Consider the following 18267-nt stretch of genomic DNA (forward strand, 5'->3'; position numbering starts at 1 on the left):
TTATTTTAATACAAGATTAATACGAAGGGAATTAGCATAATGACATACAAATTGACTTTTAGACAAGAGACCAGCAAAAAGCATTTTAATGTAGAATTAATGGATAGAGCGTAAGTAATAGGATGAGGTCTCGACGATGTTAACGTGTATTCCCTACCAAGACGCTTTTTATGTCGTGTCTAATGAATTTTTTCCGTACCATGTTTTACCATTTTGTAATACAAGGGTCCGTTATAAAACAATGCGAATGATGGTGTATTCAGGATAAAATTTCGTTGAAGAACATTGTTTTAGCTATATACTGCTTTTTATACATTATAATGTCGAAGAAAAGTTTCACTTTTCTAATTATTAATTCATTTGGCATCGGGAACTTAAATGGGCGCCATGTTCTGACTGAGCGTCTGAGTCACCAGAAGGCCAACGAAGGATTTCTTCTCTTTCAATTTTGACATCTCATAGGACATCTTAAGGTATATTGATTTGTTTTTCTATATTTGTCCACAATTTTAAGAAAATTTGTTGTTACGATGTCAGCTTTATTGCATTTAAGGCAAATATGATTTGTTTTCATTCAAAAATAGAATAAAAGTGTTGGTTTAAATGATGTGAAGGTTCAAATAAAATTAATTGTTTTCCAAAGGACTCGTTTGCGCCTAAACGGTTTTTGAAAGTAAAGAATGATAAACTTGTTAAGGAAACTTTTAAGAGTTCCTACATCGAGCTAGAAGGTTTGCAGCCGATTATGGACGCAAAAGTGGAAGGGCATTGCTTAACAAACATGCAGTTCCTAGTTGTAATTTCAATAGTAAATCTTTCATTAAAATATAGCATTTGGTTTATCCTATCGAAAAGGAAAATATGGCTTAATATTGGATAAGGCAGTTGTTGAGTGCACATTAGAATCTTCAAAAATAATTAAGAGTGTGAACAAATAATATATTTTTTCACAAGAAGTAAATTGAGAGTGATTCAGATTCTTCTAAAACAGAGAAATTTCTGCCTTCAGCTTCACGTCTATAACAACATCAAACAGATTAAGAATTAAGTATATATGTGGTAATATTGCGGTATGTAGTATATATCTGTTTATTCATTTGCTTTAATTTTAATTCGTCTGTGTCACCTATCGATTCATTTCTTATCTCTAAAAGATAAAGAATAGTTATAAACAACCTTTTCTTATTGTTGTTTCGTAAAGTTATTTAACAAAGACTTAACCCTAGTGTTATAACATTTCCCTTCATCCTCTGAAGATATAGATGAAATTAATGCTTCTGCAGAGTTATATTCTGAAATAACTTTTCAAATTCTTGGCATTCCTCTAGCACATGAGTCAAGTTTCTTAAAATTAAGGGTTTTCAAATGAGGGTCTAGTAATGGCGAAAATGCTAACATATTTTTTTATATATATGTGAGCATCCATCCTGTATCAGAACAATTAGCGATAACAACAATCTGAATGTTTCGTTGAAAATAGTATGGTATTCAACAAGAGACAAAATGATTTTACAGAATTATGGTATTCCCAACAGAACAAAAGAGAAAACATCCAGGCCCGCGCTCAATCGAGGACCCAACAATGGAGCTGGATCTATAAAAACCTCGACACAGATTTGGAGGGCCTCTTTTTATCCGGACGTTCTCGTGTAGCTATGTCGTCAACTGTAAATAATCAATCTCTCGAATAAACCATAAATAATCCCGTAATCTTAATACTCGAATATATTTCTAAATCTCCTTTTTACCAACCAGGGTTTATCTGGACTGGACCTAGTTAACATGGGCTCTGAACTTCAGAATCAACAGAAGACATCCGGTCGTACCCAGCCTTGTTACTGGCGTGACTGGGATCATTTTCCTTGTCGGATTTTGCAGTTTTGCCTAAGGACGATCACAAACAACAGGGATAAACAGCAGGGTTCGAAACCGCGACTATTACAACAGTAGGAGGACCGTCCCATCGCCTTTACCACTGCGCCAACCAAGTTGGCACTAACAACATATTTTATTCAAGCTGGCGCTAAACGCTTTTCTATTATAAAGGTAGCATATTGGATGTCTAAATAAGTTATTCGATATATCGTTGCAGCACTAGTCCGACTTCAAAAGAGGTTTATGAAAATTATTTGCTTCAGTTTTTCGTGAAGAAATCGCTGAAATTCAACTATCAACTGTAAACCGGCACATTAATTAAAAAAAAAAAACAGAAATCTGTAACCTATTAATACTAAATATAAATCTTTCATAAGTTTGCTTGTTTGCTTAACTTTAATATCACAATTATACAAGTATCACTCATTCATTAGGTCAAACTGTGTCTTTAAAAGGCACGCTTCGCCATATCATAAAACCTAATGACGCGCCATTAGAACGTCTAGACGTGCATGTATTAAGTGTTAATAAACAATGAGAACTTTTTGAGAGGTGACTTTACAGCGCCACGTCTGCGAAATCAATGAAGCACGAGAGCCCCGAAATAGCCCCTTTTAAGCGTCGAGATAAGAATTCCTGACGGGGGTACTTTCGAACGATCATTAAAGAAAATTAATGAAGACCAAGAAAATTAAACTTAAAATCCGAAATTCTATTTGCGTAAAAAGCGCGATATTATTTATGGACGTCATTAGACGGATAGCCAGCAAATTAGGAAGGCGCAAAAAATTTTCGGGTGTACTTTTTAAGCACCACCTTACAGTTTTTAATTATAAATAAATTATAGAACATGAAACAGTTATTCGCTTTTTTGTAAATTAAAACTGAAAATGATTCTTATCAGTGTTATGTTTATGTTGTTAGACTTAATGATCTCTATATTGAGAGTTCAAAAGATCTTCAATTACATTTAAGAACTTTGTTTAACTAAAAACTGTATCGATATGTCTCGTAAATACTCTAAACTCTGAATTACGAAATCGTATAAGATTTAGTCTTAAAACATGAAATAAGGCTTTAAAACATAGCAATACAACAGCTGGGTAACGCAAACCACACGAACTTGTGTAGAATAGAATTTTATTTGTTTATATTTTCTCGATATATTTTTCTTAAAACACAGACATGTATCAGTCAAGGAAATTCAAAAATCATTCCGAATAACTATGGTATTTGGAATTCTATCTGATAGTTCGATGTTTTCGATCTTTTAAATTTGGGTCGTTTATGTTTTTTAAAAAAGTTCGAACGATTGCCACTTCGTCCTTGCGAATACAGGAATAATTACCATGAATGGCAACATTGTTGAAGTTTCTTCGGGGGTTGTACGTGCCAGATGTGATATCTTAACACCTCCAAGAGACGTTAAATCTTCATAAGAGTTCATTTCTGAAGACGCGATGCTTAGAGTTTATTACTTAGTTTATTTTACTGTTTTGTACCGCCCAAGCTGCTTTTCTCTTTTCGATTTACTTTTATTATTTATTAAATTTCCATTTATTACGTTCTAATAATTCTCCAATTCTCTATTCATTTATTTATTTAATTATCTATTTATCCTTATCTCATTTATCATCATATATTAATTAATAATAATTCTCATAATTCTTAAATTATGGTAAATAGAAGATAATAGTTTTATGGTTGTAACAGTAGATATCAATTATAACTATTTTAGATCATCAAAGTGTAACCACCAAAGCATAGATAAACGCCATCGAAAGTGGTTTCTACTGGCTCTTAGTGTCAGCGTATCTAGAGTGTGGCCTTTGGCTTTTCCCTTGTATGCACTGCACCTTCATCATACCTGGAGCTGAAGAAGTGAGTGCATAATAGCAAGAGTACTGCGTGCAGTAGCTTTACCCTAGCGAGTACTACTAACTCTAGTAGCAGGATCTAGTGCGTCTGCTTCCCTTGATATCATTGTACATCCATTGTTTTTAGTGTTAGAATATAAACTGGTACATCGTGTGTTACCTTCTCCTCGTACCGTGTGCATATGTCATGTTTCATCATAACATAGTTTTATCCTTGCTATCCTGTTGTCTGGTAATTCGCTAATTCAATCTAATAAATATATTGATAATTTTTATTGATTAATATTGTAATCATCTATTATTGATATTGTCAATACGATTCAATATCAGTACTTGTCGGTACATTTACTTATCCATAGGCCATTATTTATCAGTACTATGACTCTATATCAGTACTTATTATCAGTTATTTATCAGTACTATTAACGTTATATTTGAATATTATCTGCCATTAGAAATATCTAACGTAATAATCAAGGATCATTGTTACATCTTATGAATGATCTTAATTTCAACCTTGTCATTGAAAATTGGTTGTTCAGGTACGTTTTCATTATGGTGGCATTAGGGTGGCAACAATGTTTAAAAGCCATATTGTATCCGCAGAAATAGATTTTATGATACTTTAAATGTTATATCATCAAAAATTATATGACAACAACAATTTTCACTCAATAATAGGTTTTATTCGGTTTGAAATTTTACTACTCTTTCAGTTACATTATTTACTCTTTCAGTTACATACATTATTCATGTTTAAATAGGATGAATTATTCTGCGTTTATTCGGCAAACCGTAAAACTATTTGTTTTTCTCAATTTCTATTTGTGACGCTATCAACAAATAAAAGGACGTTAGCGATTCTTTCGTTACTTTTCATACTGTCGAGAAACTCTTTCGTATATGATCGTTTATAAGGCACGCTACCTTTTTCGAAAGTTTGAATTGGTATTATGATTCTCGAATACTTTTCGGGGACGTTTCCTTTGGAGGGCGTCAGAAAACGTTGTGGCGGAAAATTGTATTGCGCCCGATATGGTAATATACTTATTATGGTAAAATCGGATCAAATTTGTTTAAATAAATTTTAATTTCAAAGCACTTGTCACAGTGGTTGGCGTTTGAATGATAAAAATGTAATTGTATATATTGTAATATATATAAGCTATTGATAGGTAGCAACAGCATTAAATATCCTTTACTGTAATGAAAAAAATAGTATAAAAGGACAACAATGTGTATGAATCATTTCTAAATACGCAACACTCTTCAAAAAAATGCTATAATTCTGAGAAATACAAAAATTATCCCTTAAAATAACAAGGTACAAAATACATTATACACAAAAACATATATTTTGATAACAAAACTAGAGGTGCCAATACAATTACAATAAAGGAGTATTAATAGTTTGGGTAAAGCCAAGGAAGTAAAAAATAACCAGCTTACTGTTCTGCCTGACACTTAGATGGCGCTACTAGAATTAAATCCATATGTTTTTTAGTTAGCCATAACCCTCAAAAGATGCGTGTATAAATTTGACAGCTGCAGGATCATTAGTTTGTGAATTATAGTAGTTTGAGTGAAGCAACTTTTGTTGTTGTAAAAAAATGGATAAAAAAGAATTTCACGTCTTGATAAAATATTGCTTTTCGAAGAGAAAAAATACAGTTAATACAAAAGCTTGGCTTGATGCCGAGTTTCCAGACACTGCCTAACCATCAAGGATTGATATGCTAAGTTTAGACGTGGTGAAATGAGCACCGAAGACGGTGAACGCAGTGGTCGCCCAAAATTGGTTGTTACCGACGAAAACATTTTAAAAATCCATAAAATGATTTTGAATTACCGTAAATTGAAATTGGATGAAATAGCAGACACTCTAAAGATATTAATTGAATGTTTACATTATATCTTTCACGAATATTTGGCTATGAGAAAGCCTTGTGCAAAGTGGATGCCGCGAGAACTGACTTTTGACCAAAAACAACAACGAATTGATGATTCGGTGCAATAAAATGTAATAAAACTGAGTTTTTGCATAGATATGTGACAATGGATGAAATATGGCTATATCATTTCACTTCGAAGTCCAATCGATAGTCATCTGAGTTGAGTGCATACGATGAACCCGCTCCAAAGCGTGGGAAAACGCAACAATCGGCTGGCAAGGTTATGGCGTTTGTATTTTGGGAAGCGCATGGAATAATTTTCATCGACTACCTTGAAAAAGGAAGGACCATCAATAGCGACTATTACATAGCATTATTGGACCTCTTGAAGGACGAAATCACCGAGAAATGGGCACATTTGAAGAAAAAGAAAGTGCTGCGTCACCAAGACAATGCACTGTGTCAAAAATCCATTAATTCGGCTTCGAATTGCTTCCTCATCCACCGTATTTTCCAGATTTGGCCCGCAGCGACTATTTCCTGTTATCAGATCTCAAAAGAATGCTCGCTGGGAAGAAATTTCGTCGAATGAAGAGGTGATCGGCGAAACTGAGGCCTATTTTGAAGCAAAGGACAAATCGTACTACAAAAATGGTAACGAAAAGTTGGAGGGTCGCTATAATCAGTGTATCACCCTTGAAGGAAATTATGTTGAATAAAAAAAAAACTAATTTTGCCAAAAAAATGTGTTTTACAATGGTTGGCTGGGGACTTTTCAATGGACCTGGTATATTTTTTATTCATCTAAAATCGAAACTAATATCTTGACGACATAACAAAGACAGGATTGACAACACAAATTTTGTGTCCTCGAGATACAACGACGAGTATTAAATTCTAATCATAATCGTTTTTGCGTAAAACTGAAATTAAGAACTTAACTTGTTGGATATTCATTAATTCTCCTTAATGATGATTTAAAAGTGCCGTTGTCACAAATCCTTATCTCGGCGAGATTTTGGCACTGTTCTTACTTCATTGAATTCGCCGACCTGGGGGTTTAAATCGCATCGGGGGCTCTTTAGTGAATATATTCGTCTAGACGTCTTAATGACGTTAATATAATGTTATTATAATGGTTTTTCGTTATAATTCGGGTAATCTATAGTCTGGATGAAGTTACTTTCTCTGCACTTAACTTTCTTATTAGTTTTAGTGGGAACACATCCACTCTGTCAGTCTTGATTATAATCAGAATAATTCCATAAATTGGTATTTGTCGCTGAGAACCTTAATTAGTAATATTAATTAGCGTTGGGAACTATTGACTGAAAACTACTATCGACCGTTTAGTACTTGATAATTAATAATTAATAATTAACTACTTTTTACTATCGACTGTTTCAGTCGTTATTTTTGGTTGGACTAATTTTACTACTTTTTACCAGTGACTGTCTCAGTCGCTATTTTCGGTCCGATTGATTTTGTTACTATTTACTATCGACTGTTTGAGTCGTGTACTTTTAGTTACTATTTTTGGTTCTAATAGTTTCATTCGACTGTCTTTTCACGTTCTGGCTCTTAGTTCTCCGCGACTTTGACAAAAATGTACCCAATTTTGTATGCATAGATTTATATGTAATATATATAGTTTTATGTTTCTTTTGGTAGTTTGCTTGTAAATAACAATATATTGTATATTAACATAGCAGCATTTTGGAACGATATTTTTTAAGACTGTTAATGTAATAGGGTAAAATGTTTAAAATTGTGAATGATAAATAGTAAAATACTTTGACTGTTTTTATGGCAATAATAGGTAATATTTCGATTACTCTCTCGATTTTTGTTTAAAAATATTTCCGTTCAATAATAAATAAAGCATTTACTTTATTTAAAAAAGCTCCAGCAGTTATTGTGCGATCATTTCTAGTTATATCATGGAGGTTTTTTTTCTATGATTAGGTATATCTTTAAGTTTTATTTAGTATTTATGGTTATTGTACATCTTTAGTTTTTAGGTTTTGTTTAAATTCTATTGTATTGTGTATATTTATTATAATATATTATTTATTATTATTATTCCATTCCTTTTTACAAATCCACAGAACAAATATAAAAATAATACTACTTCGTTTGAAATAAAATTATAAATTGCATGTTAATAGTATTCAGTAATTATTTTTTTCCTTTCCTTTCTTAAGGTTAGTACGTGAAGGAATACGTACATCTCCGTCTGGCTTATACTACCGTTGGAAAATATAAGCACATATAAAATTAACTGGTCCAAGCAATTATCTCCGTCCTTTCCTTAAAGGCGTTTTTCTCTACTACTATCTAAACTACTTTGTTCGAGACAATGGACATATCTCAATTTCTGCTCAACTGATTTAGTTGTAAGTTAGTGTAAGCCTTCTCTATACACTCCTAAATAAACAGTAAAAATAGTAGTGCCGGCTTGGTTGGCGCAGTGGTAGAGGCGACAGGACGGTCCTCCTACTGTTGCGATAGTCGTGGGTTCGAATTCTGCTGGGGTATGGTCGTAAAATTATGTTTGTGATTGTCCTTAGGCAAGAGTGCAAAATCCGACAGGGAAAATGATCCCAGTCGCGCCGGTAACCAGGCTGGCTAAGACCGGATGTCTTCTGGAATGATTTTTAAAGTTAGGTACTCCCCAGTTGGTAGGCTTAATGCCGATGACCATGTTAAACAGTAGGTCCAGTCGAGATAAACATTTGTTGGTAAAAAGGAGATTTTAAAATATATTTAAAAAAAATAGTATTAAAAAAAGGATAGTAAGAATGCGGTTTTTTTTATAGGTTCATGAATTGTATTTATTTATTCTTTTTGATTATTTTCAATGTTATATTAGAAGTGGAGTTATTTGATTAAGACGTTAGAATAAATTTTCAAAGACTTCTGTGGGGAAGTTTGGATATGGAAATAAAATAAATCATTAATAATATCCAGTTCAGTTTAATATCATTAAAATAAAAACGAATTATAAGTTGTTTACATGATTATGGAAATCATAGGTGTTTACACATTGATATCATATTAAAATATACCATTTATTCTGATGTTACAGCGAACTAAAGTTAATATACGCTGTGATTGACCTTATTTATCCTTCACCCGTTCAGTCTTGTGTTCTTGTTAGAGAAGTTAATAAATTTAACGATACTTTGAACCCGTAAATTAATATTAATAACCATCAACAACTGTAATGATGGAGGTTTAAATTGATATGAGTGAAAATAACATATTTTTTTTATCCTAAACCATGTTAACAATTTTCTCCTGTTAAATAAATTTCTCTTTTTATGAATTAATTATTTTTAAGACAACTTTATAAGAATTGTACTAAATGTTGACGTTGTTGTGTATTTTTGGCCTCCTAGCAAATTTGTTGAAATGTCTGTTAGTTTAGTTAAGTAACATTGGCAGTGATTGAATTAAACATTGTTATAAATAGTTGACGACAAATTTAATATATAAAAATCAATAGTTTCATGGTAAAAATATTTATAGATTTGCAACAAATTTTGGTTCAGTATTGTCAACCAGTAATGTCAACCAGTAATAAATGATTTAGATGAGAGTTTATGCAGAAGCTAGGGTTTAATGGAATAAATAATGGAAAATAGCTACTGCGTCAATTGACTGAATTTGTTAATACAAACTGATTGGTATCATCGCGGTATCTTTACTCGTCAGGCTAATAAAGAAATATGTATATTTCTGTTCCATACTGTAACAGGTGATACAAAATGCGTTTTGGATTATGACGATCCAAAAGAAAAGACGGGTGTTGGGAGAACCATCGCAAAAAATCGTTTCCCTTTTAATTGAACTTACTCTATACCAACTCCTTTTAATAAATACTAAAATGTCCAATATGTTCGTTGAGTATCTCTGATTTTATTTATGGTTTTATCAGTATGTTTAAGACTTTAGTATACACAATGAAAATGACTAGGGAGTGCTTTTAGTAGTGAATTCGTTTCTCTCACTTCGAAGAAATTTTATATTTAGAAATAGGACAAGAAAGGATTAGCGTCAGTATTGTGAAGTGAGAAAGAGAGTTTTGTTCGTGAATTACGTCAAAATTTATAAAATAATATTACTACTTGTTACTGTAACCTAGTGGATGCAAGAATGTTCAGTTTTTAAAAGCCAAATAACATTTTTGTTATCTGCGTAGGCACCTGTGCGGACAGCTTAAACAACTATTGGTAAATTCAACCAATTAAAGCTTAGATTTAGCTTTTCTAGAATACTGAGCTGTTTTTTAACTTAAAAATGATTTTGATGGAAAACGACCATCAAATCAAGAGGAAACAGCTTTTACAATGTAGTATTTCGCAAGATTTTGTTAGAAAACAATATACATTGTAGAATTGTCTGAATAAGTGTATTGAACTTGGGAAAAATTAAAACTACGAATTTGTTTTCATTTCTATGACCTTATTGAATAACACGAAGTAACAGTTCAATTGAATAGTCTCCAGCCTGACACATAGATGGCGCTACTAGAATTAAATTCATATGTTTTTAGTTATCCCTAACACTCAAAAGATGCGTGTATAAATTTGACAGCTGTCGGATAATTAGTTTGTGAATTATAGCATTTTGAGTGAAGCAACTTTTGTTATTGCGAAAAAAAGGAATTTCGCGTGTTGATAAAATATTGCTTTTTGAAAAGGGTGGACCATTAACAGCGACTATTACATAGCGTTATTGGACCGTTTGAAAGACGAGATCGCCGAAAAACGGCCGTATTTGAAGAAAAAGGAAGTGCTGCTTCACCAAGACAATGCATCGTGTCAAAAATCCATGATTTTGGTTTCGAATTGCTTCCTTATCCACCTTATTCTCCAGATCTAGCCCCTAGCGACTATTTCCTGTTCTCAGATCTCTAAAGAATCATTACTGGGAAGAAATTTTCGCCGAATGAAGAGGTGAAGCCTATTTTGAAGCAAAAGACAACTCGTACTAAAAAAATGGTATCGAAAAGTTGGAATTATGTTTCTGAAAAACTAATTTTGCCAAGAAAATATGTTTTACTATGGTAGGCCGGGGACTTTGCAATTGACTTGTTATATATTTGAATAAAAAAAGCATCATTATAAAGAAGAAATTTAACTCACCTTCTTTAAGAGCATTGTAACTCTCTTCTTTCCTACAGGCTTTCGATGCTTTCAATATTTCAAATTCTACACAGTACCTGAAACAGAACATATACATGAATTAAACCACATTAAACCGTTAAATTATACGCGTATTTTTCTTTATAAACTAATTAAATTCCGCTTAACCGATGCGGGGATAATAAACATCGAAATTATGAAAATTGTTATTATTTGGTTTTGTATAAACCGCGGCGTGATGTATAATTCATGATGTCACATCGCTGTCGTATAATTTATGTTGCAAAAATGATAGTATAAATAGGATTGTTGGTGCGGCGGGAGGGAGGCATGTAGGGACGAGAATTAATTACATTTAATAGTTTCGGGATGACAAATGTTCCAGTTTGAATTAATGCGTTATTTAATTATGCCGAACAAATTGAATGTCGCTCTTTATTAGGGTTGTGTATTAAGTTGTTTTAAAAACATTTATTTTAATGGTAGTTTTCCGAATATTTTATCCGGAGTTGACATTGCTGTTTTGTGTTGCATTTTAATTCTGTGATGTAGGAATATATTATTACACCTGTATGATGTCAGAGCAATTATCATTAGTTGTAGGTTATACTTAGCATCGACTGAACCATCGACTGAAAACAGTCGAAAGAGCTGATAATCGCAAAACAGTCGATAGTCAAAAAACTAGCGACTGAATATAGTAATTACTATTTTCAGTCTAATACACGGTTCGACTGGTGTTTTTTTTTAATTCGTGATGTCAGACGAAGATGTGAGAACCATTTCCTGTATAAATTAGGAAAGAGGAAAGGACGGAGATAATTGCTTGGAGCACTTAATTTCATATGTGCTTATATTCTCTAACGGTAGTATAAGCGAGACGGAGATGTATTCCTTCACGTACTAATTTTGAAATAGAAAAAAATATCATAAAACTATATATATTACATATAAATCTATGTATGCATAAATTGGGTACATTTTCGTTAAGGTCGCGGGTAGGACGACAGAGCCAGAATGTTAAAAATCAGTCGAATGAAACTAGTAGAACCAAAAATAGGAAGTAAAAGTACCCGACTGAAACAGTCCATAGTAAATAGTGACAAAATCAGTCGGATAGAAAATAGCGACTGAAAACAGTCTACTGTGACTGTTTACTGGTAAAACCAAAAATAGCAAAGCTGTCGATAGTAAAAAGTAGTCAATTACTAAACAGTCGATAGTCGATTTCAGTCGATAGTTCCCAACACTAGTTATAGTTCTATAGTCTTAGGTTTTCTGTTTGAATTTTTATAATATATAAGTCAATTTTTCTTCACCCGTTACTATTTGATGCATAAATACACCTTTGAAGTTGCATTGCACTGATGATTTTTCGATGTCCTAAATTATTGTCCTTCAAATCATATGGTACAGTTCTTCTCATATTTTGGATCCCTCCCATTGCTTGTAATCGCTCACAAATTGCGAATCAACTCTTATTCAGTTTTGCTGCCAACTGTTTTTGTAATAATTCCTGCAATTCCACATTTTCAAACTTTTCAAAGGACACTCTTTGTCAGATATTGTTATGGCTGAAGCCTGCTAATCATAAGATTCTCCTAGTAAATAATGACTTTCAGCGATTGCTTTCTTTTGATAAAACAAAAAGTGATTCGTGCAGCATATGCATGTTTCCGGGGACAAAACTCGACATTTTCAAAAAATTATTAAATAACGTAATCTGTAGCGATCGCTACAACCATTTAGGCCACCACTATTATACCTACATTAAATTCACAGGTTGGAAACGCTGATAGCATGCGGTTCCTGGCTATAAAAGACCATCAGGGCGACGTCTCGCTCTCTCTTCTCTCTATCCCTTGTAACAGTGCCACTTCCATAATGCTTTCGTACTTCCTTAACCTAACCTAATATCCTGTCCATTCTCTCGTCGACCGCATGTATCGTTTAACATTGAAATAAACAAGTTTTCATTCAACCAGTGTTTTTTGTTTCTATGCGAATTCCTTCCACAAAAATAGTAGTGAGTGTTCCGATAAATGACCGCGTCGATACCACACATTCCGACCGACAAGACGAAGTTTCCTATAAATCTATAATGCTGTTATTTTGGCCGAACGTTATATATGTAATTTTGAGGTTAATATCAGTACAAAAATTATTTACCGGTACGCGTGCTAGCTAGCATGACTTTAATAGAAGAGTGTTGGTTTACTATTCAAACCAGGTCGAAAGTGTTGAGGTTTGAGGATGACAAAATATCTGATAATGAAATTTATAGATTCATTCATTTATAGCAACGTTCGATATAATTTAATGTCTTTTGTACTCCAACTTTAGAATGTGACTTTTACAAGTTGGCATGATAAATAATCAATTTAAAACCTCACAATATAAAAGGCAGTCGCCGTAATGACAAAACTAAAGAATTTCATTAAAACGTTCTCAAAATACGAGAATTCTCTATACCATAAAATGTTCATACTGCGGCGACAAAGGAAATAAAATTGCCAACCGACTAATTGTCGTAAATCGGACGCATTCTGAGGTAATGCGCTCGTATATTTCGGATTGTCAATAACGACAATGCGGTTTCCGAACGGCATGCTAATATTCCGACGGCGCCAGCCCAAATCCACTTGTCTAAACTTTTCCAATTTTCCGCGACCCTCGGGGCGGTTGTTTATGAAAAAACTGTGAGGATATTTTCACGGTTTTGTTATATGTTACGGTAGATTTATTGAAAGGAGATATGGGCTTACTTAAGAAACTTGCCTCGAAAAGGTTTTCTTTTATGCCCTAAATGGAATACTTAATAATAGTTATTTCGCAAAAAGTATATAACGAACAATATTAAAATAGTAGGTACATAAAAAAGAAATACACGAATTTAACGTTATTTAGTCTCAAGTATTCAATAAAAGAATATCAATTGTAAAAATCTGTCGTATTTATTAGCATACCCTTCCTTAAAAGTGCCTCGAACGTTTTCAGGCCTCTGTTCAAGTTATTTGTTTTTATTTTCAAAGTTGATGTCGACAATCATTTCTCAATTTAAATCAAATATTTTTACAAAAATCCTGTAGCTATTATGAGTTAGTTCTGCAAATATGGGATTGCACTAAAAGTTTACATCAACTAGTCATCCAACGCTGTCAAAACAAGGTTTTTCGATTGATTACCAATGCCTATCATTAGGTAACCAACGAAGAACTGCATGGTGACCTGGAAATCAAATGGATTTGCGAAGTTATCCAAGACTTCGCCTTGAAACACAAAAGAAGTTTACTAAATCATACTAACGTGGAAGCAATACAACTGCTGGACAGCGCGCATTGTGTAGGTTAATATGCATATTGATTTTTACATCTGCTTTATAGGAAAAGGAAAATAGCTTCAGTGTTTCTAGTCGTGCTAATTTTTTGTTGGTAACCATCAAGCACATGTTTTTAATTAAAATTAAATATGATTTTTTTCGTTCAAAAATACATACATAATAACTTAAGCTATAGTTTAAACTAAACGTGTATACTTTATATAAGTTCGTATGGTTTGGTTCGCTTCCATCTTCTGATATCCTAGGCGTTGTCCTGTATTTGTATTGCTTCCACGTTAGTATGATTTAGTAATCTCCTTTCGTAATTTAAAGAGAAATCTTGGATAACTTCGCAAATCCATTTGATTTCCAGATCATCGTGCAGTTCTTCGTTGGTTACGTAACGATAGGAATTGATGGATAGGATAGTCGACTTCAATTTTAATGCAACCCCGTAGGTCCAAATTGGCTTTATGATTGTCTTATAAATCAACCTCTTTGATTTTAGATCAAGTTGAGAGTATCTTCCGACTAACCACATGTAAACACTGTGTGTCTAAATATTTTTAAAAATTATTTATTCCACTTTAAATTGAACATTTAAATTTAGGATAGGAATTAGTATTAGCGCGAATACCACGAAAATTTAAATGAGAACCGTCCATGTAAAACACGTGAAATTTGTTAATTAGATCTATGTTAATAAATCAATGTTCAATGTTCGTCGAACAATTTATGGCTGTCTCTAAACGAAATATGTTAGACACGAGATAATTGATATTCCCGTAAGCAGAGATGTGTGTCAGCCACCTTAGAAATAATCTCCAAGATAGCAATTAATTATTAACGCCGGTATTCGTACTAAAGCCTAAACTTTACCAATCAATCAAACTTCGGAATCCATTTTTCTTCCAACGATTAAGCAAAAGCTCCTTAAAATATCTATTTTTTGCTATGTTGTATATAATATACGATATGTTTAATATACAGAAACGTTTCTTGAGGAGGCTTTCTCTTATGTTTCAAGTAACAATCTTTACCAATCTCCTGAAACCACTTAAATTATTGATAAGAGTATCAGAACATTTGTGATATTTTTGATTCGATACGGTAACTTCTGTTTTAGATCTTGATATTCTGAGATCTTTTTTTTGGCTTGGAACCGGGAAGGGGAATTCTGTTACGGATACCTGGTCGGGAAGACCCGCAGGAATAAGCGAGTTGAACTGGTTATGTGGAGATTGCCTCTGGGCTACCTTCTAAACCCCACCCTATCAGCTGATCTAATGACCTTAACTGATACTTCTTACTGTTAGTAAGGAGGGTGCCCGTAACCGGTAACACCGTTAAGAGGCACAAGGGCCAGGCAAGGACGTGGCGTCGTTATCACACCACGCAGCTTGCGGTACATGGGTTAATCGCTCGCCGGAGAAGGTCGAGACAATTTGGAGTTAGAGCACGACGGCCAAGTGTCGGCTGTGATAGAACAAGGTCACGAAGAGCCAAATAAGTTACTGGCCTAAAATATCGGGTCAGTGCGGTAATACATCTATTGTCCGAGAGACGAAGAGTGGAGAAATATCTCGAGTACACCTCGGATATAAAATCGTGAACTTGGGGGACGTCTGTTTCTCTATGAATATGATTGTTCCTGACGAACCAAGGGGCATTGATTTTTCTCCTGAGAATTTTGTTTTGAAAGACTTGAAGACGTTCCACCTAGCTAGAGCGACTGATCAAACCAGCATCTTGTACAGGAGAAATTTTATAGAGAGAGGAAGCCTGCTGGCCCGGTTGATAAGCGGGAACAGCAAATTAACAATGACCTTTATGAAGGGACTTTTGTATGTGGGAATTTCACCTAAATTTGCGATCGAAGACAAGACCGAGATAGGTGGCTTCTTCTGACCATGGGATTTCGGCGTTCTCGATTTTAAGACGCGAAATGCTCGGTGCAAAACGCTTCTTGTGGAACAAGATGGCGTGGATTTTCTGTGGGTTGACCTGCAACCTCAAGAAATTGAACCACTGGACCGTCTCATCGAGTTGTTTTTGGAGTCTGCTTCGGATGTGCGGTGCTACTCTTGAGGAAGCAAAATAAGCAGGGTCGTCATGTTAAGTCACATGGTTACGATAATAAAAAAATATTTGAAAAATAGAAGACCAACGCTTGCCAAAGACAGCAGCTGGGGTCTATTGCCTATTGTGTTGAGATTTAGTGAAGAATGTTGATCATACAGTAGTAACAGTAGCTATGAATTGATGATGAATAAGTCTACGCAGCGTTTTCCCGCCGTACTAATGACATTATCAAGTTAAATACAAAACAACATTCCATGAAATTCATTTCAACAAACATCATTCCAACAATTGTAGTGTCGGTGAAATATATATTCACTGAGTTATTTGCAACTGGCGTCATATAGAAAGACGCCCAAACCTTTTATGTCTGATAATAGTCCGTCGGACGTCGTATCAAACATTTTTAACAAAAAATTGAACAACCTTAGATTTTTAAAACAAAAGAAAAACATTTTAAAACAAAAGGTGTACATAATAATCGTTGTAACAACTAAATAACAACTGGCTACTTCGAAGTCAATGCCGAAACCAAACAATTATATTTAGTTTGAATTGTTTTTTGTTGATAATTTAATTTATTGTATATGTCACAAAATTATATTATAATTTTTGTATTATTTGGGCTCGGCACCGACAAAGTGTTCTAATAAAATGTTCTGACTAAACAACAACAAAAAGTTATTGTCCCTGTCGGGAGCCGAACCCGCGCCGTTTGAGAGCTAAACGCTGTAATCATTACACAATATAAGCAGTTCTCTACAATATTTATACGATGTCTTATATGCTATAGTTAGTGCTTAAAAAGCCAACTGAATGGCTTTTGCACTGAATGACTTCCGATTTTGATACTGATTATTTTAGATAAAGAAATATGTGAACACTTTGTACATGCCTTTGAAATCTGATGTTTTCCCTGGATTTCTCCCCATTCCCCCCACCTGACCCTGACTTGGTTAAAATGGGACCACTTCGGAAGTGCACTATTTCGAATAAAAAAATAATTTTGAAAACCGGTCAATAATTGATGGAGAAATCGGCAAACATACATTAAAAAAACTATATACAGCCGAACATAGAACCTCCTCCTTTTCTGAAGTCGGTTAAAAAGTAAAAAGCCACAATTCCCAAATTACAAATTAGGAAACAACACGCGCCATCGATGTCGGAAGACGTTTTCATAGCTGGCCGGCCATCGGTAACGGCGTTTCCGACATTATCGAGGGGCAGGTCGTTAGGACAAGTGGGATTGTGTTCCGGACACATTGTCCCCGGACGGCATTGAATATTGTGGCCGACTACTAAACCGATCCGCAACCGCTCCGCGTCGCCCAGGTCCCGAATCAATTTATTATTATTGATGGCTCGAATTATTGCCCCGAATGATTAATGGCCGATCATTTTCGCACTGTTTTTTCCCATTCAATCGCCGATTTTGATCTTAATTTGGCCATTCCCGCCGAGAAAAGGCCTTTGTCGGAGAGGGCTTCACCGTCTTTTAAGGAATGGCTAGTCTCGGGAAGTAAAACGATCGGACGGTGAATTAAATTAATAAATCAACGGAAAAATAAAAGTCGCGCTACTGATGTTTTTTTTTAATTTTTTTATTAATCTCTTATAACGTCAAGAATCTGCCCGTGGGCAATAAGTATTATTATATGATTTCCGTGATATAATATAACCATCCTGACATGTAGAAGATGACTTCAGTAAGTGATCAAATGTACAACATATAACCTAAATCTTATTCTAGATACTATTCTAACTTATTTTAAAGTCCATCCTAACTTATTCTAAAGTATATTCTAGACTATTCTACGTGTTTATTGACTAGTTCGTATGGTAGTTTGCATTTGAGCCTATGCACTACATTCTCATCACGCACATTTAACTTCGAGTGCAGTAGGATGTACTAATAGTCTTTCAGAGTACTTCGTACTAACACTTCCAATCACATTCGTTATGGGTTCTAAGAGGATATCGCGCTGAATCAGTTTGTTGGAGACGTAATATGGGGCATCGTCGATGACTCGCGCAACAGTTTATTCTGGAACCTCTGGAGGATATCTATGTTA

At 34.1% G+C, this 18267-nt stretch overlaps 1 protein-coding gene across 1 annotated transcript in view; it reads right to left on the reverse strand.

Annotated features, from left to right (window-relative positions):
• Positions 1–18267, reverse strand: part of vex (somatomedin-B and thrombospondin type-1 domain-containing protein) — a 279653-nt gene that overhangs the window by 2111 nt on the left and 259275 nt on the right. The window contains exon 4 of the mRNA XM_076397783.1: positions 10795–10871. Within this exon, the coding sequence (XP_076253898.1) occupies positions 10795–10871 (77 nt within the window). The remainder of the gene's footprint in view (positions 1–10794; positions 10872–18267) is intronic.

This window comes from Rhynchophorus ferrugineus, unplaced genomic scaffold (genome assembly GCF_030347505.1).
Source record: "Rhynchophorus ferrugineus isolate W39M unplaced genomic scaffold, kcgeb_rfMv2 rfM3, whole genome shotgun sequence".
NCBI classification, from domain to species: domain Eukaryota; kingdom Metazoa; phylum Arthropoda; class Insecta; order Coleoptera; family Curculionidae; genus Rhynchophorus; species Rhynchophorus ferrugineus.